A 6,787-nucleotide genomic window follows, 5' to 3' on the forward strand; every position below is an offset into this window, starting at 1 on the left:
CCTCAGTAATTGCCAATTAGGGTTTACTTGATTTCTACAGCAGTGCTTTTTGTGGTTCGTTATTCTAATTGATTCGCTATATTACTTTATAGTTTTGGGAAAAGTCTGATAGTTGCTTCCAGGAATAAAGGCACTAAGAGCCATTTTTTAGCCAAGTATTTTTGAACACAATTGTAACATGACGAACAAAGTGCGTGATCGTCCAAATTTGAAACTTTTCAATATATTTAAAGAAGGACTCAAGTTTTGCGTGTTGTATCCAGTTAGCACTTACACGTGAATACGATATGGCCAGGGGCGCCCGCAGAAAATTTACCAGGGGGGGGCAATCAGGGGCGTAACCGGAAAATCAAAAAGGGGGTCTGAATTTTCAACTTAGGGAATTCCCCTACTTTTCGTCTGACGTTAGTGAATAATGACGTCATAAAACAGTGACAGTATGACGTCATAGAATGGTGATTGCAAGCTGTGATAAAAAAACTCAGAAACAGCCAAATACGTCCAGCAAAAGCGAGCACGTGCGTCGTCGAAAATCCTGTCAGGCGCCAGCTGCGAAATCACAGTTTTCAATCGTTAACTTCAGGCGAAAAAATAAACCAAGACCGTAAAGTATGTGTGATTAATTGTGGTAGAATCATACATAATTCGACTATCAGAAGCGCAGTTTTCAAGTTCCATGAACGGAACTAGCGCTAAATTACAAGCATGCCTTTAACCACGTGCAATACTAAACGAAGATCGTTTTTACCGGGTTTTATTATGCCACGATTAGCGCAACATCTGCGCCGAGCTGGGTGCCAAGTCAGCTAAATTACAAGCTGCGATTGAGGGGAAATAAGTTGTGTCCATTGCACAGCACGTGGTGTTAGTTATGCTTAAAGAGCATAATTTTGCGTTAACTATCATTACTTAAAATTGGAGGCTTTGAAACGCACACGACAGTCACCATTATACCTCCTTTTAAGAATCTGCTTCATTTAAACAAATGTCGATGTTACGCCAACATCGGATATTAGCGCAGAGACCGAACAGCGAGCAACATACTGCGTATAACTCGACGTTTTTTAGCGAGTATAAAAGAAAGAAGTTTGACTTAGCGTTGTCAATTGTCGAATACACACTTGCTAATCAGTCAACCTAAACCTAAACAAATAATGAAAGAGAAAAACTATCCAGCGTTTACAGTCGACCAAACTAAAGACGAAAAACGGCGTTTTGCGCTCGATTTTGGTTTCGCATTATATTAAGACGCGTGACCCAATTACTTAAACAACACGCCGCTTCGAACAGTTTGATAAACCATGTCAAAAACGAACAAAAAACGATAATATCACTTACAAAAAGGGGGTTAAGAACTCCCGCCCCCCTAGATATGCCACTGGGGTCAATGGATAGTGTATGCCCCCCCTTGCCCCCCCCGTGCGGGCGCCCATGGATATGACACAGCTGTTTCCTCATATATCGGTACCCTCTATTACTCTATTACGTCGTTTGTGATAAATTATAAAAACAAATCACATCATATTTGAAATTTCCAATATAGTTACAGTATTTTTGATAGGTTTTGTAATTTATTTTGGCGAACTTTGTCAAGCTATATACATATTTAGTTTGATGGCATCCAAGTCAGCAGTAGTGTTATGTGCTTAAAACAAGTTTAAACATTTTTGGTTGAACATTTGTTTCAACGCTTCAAATATTTTAGTAGACCCGAATTGGACTTCAGCCTCGAAATATGAACTTGACATATTTGAAGTAAGGTAAAACATGTGCTTTTCTTTAAGTTATACGTAGGTTATAATGGCTAGACTCTTTTCGTTGACTAATTCCTTAGGCCGCTTTCTTTAGTTTTTCACAGGTAAAAAAGTTCCTGACTACGATTGTATTTTGTTGTTTACTAAATTATGTCAGGAATAACAGGAAGTTTTAGATTGCAATACATACAACCCGGATAGCACGTAACACAGCGATGGCTTCGACTGGTTTGATTCTTACTTTCTATTTGTTAAAACAACTTAAAACTTGATTTGTTGTGCAATTTGTTACATTCGGTCTTAGGTAATGCAGAAAAGCCTCGTAAAATTTACTCAAAGCTATCAAAAAACAAAAACTGCCTAATTGTGACAAGCGCCTTGGGCGACCAAATAAATCTGTTAAAAGTAATAAAGAACAACAATTCCTGACGCTTCTAAACGCTAACATTAGAATAATATAAAGGGGTTACCTCCCTTGCTCGGATTTCGATATACACGTGCAAGTAATGATAATAAAGCTATTGACTCACAGCTATAATAGGAAGTTGATGTTTTGGTTTAACATCGGGTCATCACCAAGCACAGAAGATAATGAATGCTTTCACAGCACGGTTTATTGTGCGTTCAAGCTTCAAAACACAAACCTATTTGTGTAGCAAAATCTAAACATGTAATGTAATCTTTTAATTTACATAATACTTATACCTATAGGGAATTGTGATCTTTGACATTTTATTTTAACCAATACCGCGATTATTTGCGCAAGTTTTTAGATCCACTCCGCTAAGAAACAACCTCATAACTACATGCTCCAAATAGATGAAATTGATATTTTCAAAGCCATTTTTTCACATAAAAGCGTCAGTATTTGCTTCAGTGTTAGGAAATTCAGTTTCCTCTAGTTATTAACCATTTCTTGATAAATATACATTTGGGATTAAAATAGTTGTATCGCAAACCAAGAATAAATTTCCTATATTAACCAGATATCAGATCGGCACCGATACCACCCCAGTATCAAACGAGTATCAATAGTACAACTTCAATATTATCGTTATAAAATCTTAATTGTGCGTCGTCACCCTTTTCGCTTTTTGTATTGTTCGTTGGTAATCGAACTTTTATCTTGTTTTACTCTTGGTGGTGTTGAACATGATGTGGCTGCACAAACAAATCTGACACAATGTTAACGATGTAATCGTCGTTCATTTACAAAGTGTTTGGGAATGTTAGTCATTAGTGTTAGTCAAGGAAAGAACTTTAATAACCTTTTAAGACATCCATTTCGTCGATAGCTTGGTCACAGTCAATGAGTTTAAATAAAACACCGGAAGAATTTAGAAAAATTAACCTAATATATTTGCTGTTCTATATAATAACCTAGGTAAACCATTTCTTTGCGAAAGAAAGCAATATTGCATTCCACATGCTTAACACAGTTTAAAGTTTGCGATAAACATAGAGTTGAGTTAGCAAATCGTCAACATTTGCCAAGTGAAGAAACTCCTTGACTTCAACCAGCTCGAGCACTTTGTCTGTTATCCATTCATCCGCCATCTCCTGCAACTCGCCAATGTAGATGTCATCTCCGGCGTGTCTGTTCCTCAGGTTGAAGATCAGGAATCCTCCGCGTTTCACAACCTTCAGCATTCCCTGTGCAAACAATAAGGGACTTTGTAGATTTATATGTAGCCTACTTATATGTGTTCTCGGTATCAAGGCAGTGTGGCTCTGTCAAAACCAGATTATTTATTTATACTTTATATATATATATATATGTATATATTATATATGTGTCCCACGATCTTTGCCGATAATCAATAGAAAGCTTTTTCATACATTAAGTAGCTTTACTTTTCCACCATCACCTATTTATATCCAAATGTAATCTTGAAGCAGATAAAAGCATAAACAGCAGTCTTGCAACTTATCACTTTGCAAAAGTTCACTTTATTCATGTTATATTTAACCCTATTAGGATAAATAAAAAAACTATTAAAGTAGGAAATTTTGCACGGCAATTTTGACATTTCAAGGAATATGTGGTGAGCGAGGGATGTTAGACAGTAGCGGTTCGGAGCCCGATGCTAAGTAGCGGTTTCGGTATTCGTCCGATATCAGAGTGGTATCGGTGCCTATCCGATATCGAATTGATATTGTAATTTAAACCATAATTTGACATTATATGCAGTGATTGAAAAGTTAAAATCTATCATAAAGTAAAAGGTTAACAAGCGGAGTTAACTAACGTTTTACCAAATTGGACTTATAATCACGATCCGCTCCGAGTTTTATATTTTTCGCTTGTTTGAGTTGAGTAATGACTTCATTTGGTATCGCATAGGATCGCTCTATATTCATTGTGAAGCATTGCTATGGCGTCCGCTACCAAAGCATATATAGAAGGGATTAAGTTTCACCCAACTGATCAGAACTTGACAACTTTGACATCAGTGAGATTTTAAAATTTTGTTTTCGTTTTTGGTCCCCTAACTTTTGCCTTATTATATACTCGCTTGATGATACACAAAAAATATAAAAGTTTAAAGCTTACTTTATAAAAGGGCCTATGTTAAACAAAAGCAATTGTATCACTAAAAGATATCAAGTTTGACAAAATAGGTGCATATTTTTAGTTTTAATAATTCGTTTTTCTAGTTTAAGTCAAACATCGTTCCTTACCAGGGCCTTTGAAACTACTACACATCATTTTTGTAAAGAAAATATTTTATTTTTATTTTTTTTTAAATAATTTAAAAATCATTGTGTTGTCCAAGTCAAGTCTATTCAACAAATAACAAAGTCCGAGTCAAAGTCACATCAGTTGTCCTAGTTATGTCCAAGTCAATTTATTATAGATCAAGTCATCTTCAAGCCAATCACTAATATAAAAATAAAACTTTAAGCCAATTACATTTATAAAATCGTCTGATTCTAAACAATGACTTCACTAAAAAATAGCAATAAGACAACATGTGGCAATCTAATAGGTTTAGTGCAAAATCAAGATAAATAATCCCATTTTTACAAAAATATTAAATAAAAACACTTGATTTTATTCCAAGTCATGAGATCTAATGACTCAAGTTCAAGTCAAATCATTTGTTCGAATACTTTTAAGTCAAGTCAAGCCGAAACAGTGACTTAAATCGAGTCATCGAGTGAAAGCATTACATATTACTGATAGCACGCCCGTAGCCTATTATGGTAGAGGACCACAAAATTGCATATTAATTTTAAAATGTTTTGGAATTCTTGATAACTGATTGTCATTCTTGGACTGACCTGAACCTAATTATTGTCAAGTCTTGTGAGGATATTTAATTTAGGTACGGTATGTAAGTCTACACAAGTTGGTTTCCGTTCCAAAAGTTAATGCAAGATCTACACACATACTTTAACGGATTGCATTGGCAGATGATTTGGAAACAAGGATCCAATGGAGGTTACAGCATCATACGAATTCTCACGAAATGGAAGGTCTTCTTCTATCCAATGACAAGTAATAGTCCTTTGATGAAATATTGTTTAAATTAGGTGTTTGTGGGGAAACACAATAAGACCTAAACAGCAACAACAAAATCTATAAAACCATAGTATTAAGATCAACGACATAATAAAGTCAAAGACGCCGTAATATTCAAGATGGAAATCGTCTGAATAAGACGTAAATCTGCCGGATTCCGTTCCAAATTCATCGGATTGAGGCCTAAATGTTCAAAATAACCACTGAAACTGTTCAAGTTAGAGGGTAGAGGGCGATCGGGGGCCGTCGGTCTGGCATCGTCCGTTTTGGTGTCGTCGTTTGGATGCCCTAGTTTTACCGGCGCCGTTAGGGCGCCGCTGTTTTAGCCCTTGATTTTGTTTCCATTTTTTTTTTCGAGGGGGTCGAGGTTATTGGTGGGTAATGGGTTGGGCTAGAAAATGGGTTAAAAATGATTAGGGGAGTTAGTAATGTACTTGGGGGTAGAGTTTGGGGCTGACCATTTAGGTCTTCTTCCGACGGGTTTGGGACTTATTCCGATTTAGACGGCACTACGACTATTAGCTTTTAGTCATCTTCTGTCTTATTCCTAACTGTGTATTAATTCGACGTTGATGTTGTTGTTATTTCGGTCTTATGGCTTGGGTCCATTTGTAGGTCACTAACAGGTGACAATATAAGATGACACCATTTTTAATAATTAAACAAAAGCATATACCGTAAATTTAGGTCTTTTTTACTTGCAACGTAAAGCATTTCCATGTTTGCGTCCATAATGTCAATTGACCCCACAAAGTTTCCAGTCTTACGCAGATAACATGCCACCGCTCCAGTTCCTGTAACCTTAATAGTTTAGGTAGATGTCGTATTATCGGTGTTAGGACAAAAACGAGTCAAAATTTCAAAAACCTTTACTCGATTCTTCAATCAAACACTTAGCCCTCGACTTTGCACGAAATTAAATAAGTTTTGCACCTTTCCATTCTTTCCCTAATACGAATCTTGGATGTAAATATTGCTTTAAGAAGAACTCTGATATTATTTAAATTTTGGCAGAAAATTTTAACAAGGTTTATTACATGAATGCTAAGTAGGCTACGATAGATCTTGTTCTTTAACGTATCTTTCTATTATAAAAATCCAAGTGGCGCAATAATTCTCCTATTTTTTTCTTATTGATTAAGTTGGGTGAAAGGATTTTTAGAAATGTCCTTATTCCAAAGACAATATTTATTTACTTTGCTGCCAACCTATAAGTAATCCTAGACAATAAATTAGGGTAAAAACTATTTCGTCGTAGAAAACAAGGACCGACTATATTACCTGCCGCAACGTCCAAAATCGAGCTCGCTTTGCAATTTTTGATGTGATTCAAACAGACGAGAGCAGCTTCGCGTTGTACCCGAACGCCAAGGTCTATTGCTTCCTGATCAAAGTTTTCAGCACACGAGCTGTAGGCCGCTTGCACCCTTTCAACGGTGCTGGCGGTCACCTGGTTTTCGCAACTTTTGAAGGCTTTCAGAGCTGCTCCGTTAGCATTGCTTTCCAT

The 6,787-nt window shown here is 36.4% G+C and overlaps 1 protein-coding gene across 1 annotated transcript; it reads right to left on the bottom strand.

Moving 5' to 3' along the window:
* Positions 1-3,173: 3,173 nt before the first annotated feature.
* LOC146157234 (methyltransferase-like protein 27) lies at positions 3,174-6,787 on the bottom strand. The gene is made up of 4 exons (XM_083388138.1): positions 6,562-6,787; positions 5,957-6,074; positions 5,151-5,265; positions 3,174-3,407 (listed from the first exon to the last, which is right to left on the bottom strand). The coding sequence occupies exons 1-4, from the start codon at positions 6,785-6,787 to the stop codon at positions 3,195-3,197; spliced, it is 672 nt and encodes a 223-aa protein (XP_083244264.1). The 3' UTR covers positions 3,174-3,194.

The sequence above is a fragment of the Ascidiella aspersa genome, chromosome 4, assembly GCF_963924565.1.
Source record: "Ascidiella aspersa chromosome 4, kaAscAspe10.2, whole genome shotgun sequence".
Taxonomy (NCBI): Eukaryota; Metazoa; Chordata; class Ascidiacea; order Phlebobranchia; family Ascidiidae; genus Ascidiella; species Ascidiella aspersa.

What these genes read in the sequence shown, in the direction of transcription:
- LOC146157234 (XM_083388138.1), bottom strand. Translation starts at nt 6,787, where the DNA reads ATGGAAAGCAATGCTAACGGAGCAGCTCTGAAAGCCTTCAAAAGTTGC. An exon ending in GATTTTGGACGTTGCGGCAG is followed by an intron (nt 6,075 to 6,561) that starts GTAATATAGTCG and finishes TTAAGGTTACAG; the next exon opens with GAACTGGAGCGGTGGCATGT. An exon ending in AAAAAAGACCTAAATTTACG is followed by an intron (nt 5,266 to 5,956) that starts GTATATGCTTTT and finishes ATTTCATCAAAG; the next exon opens with GACTATTACTTGTCATTGGA.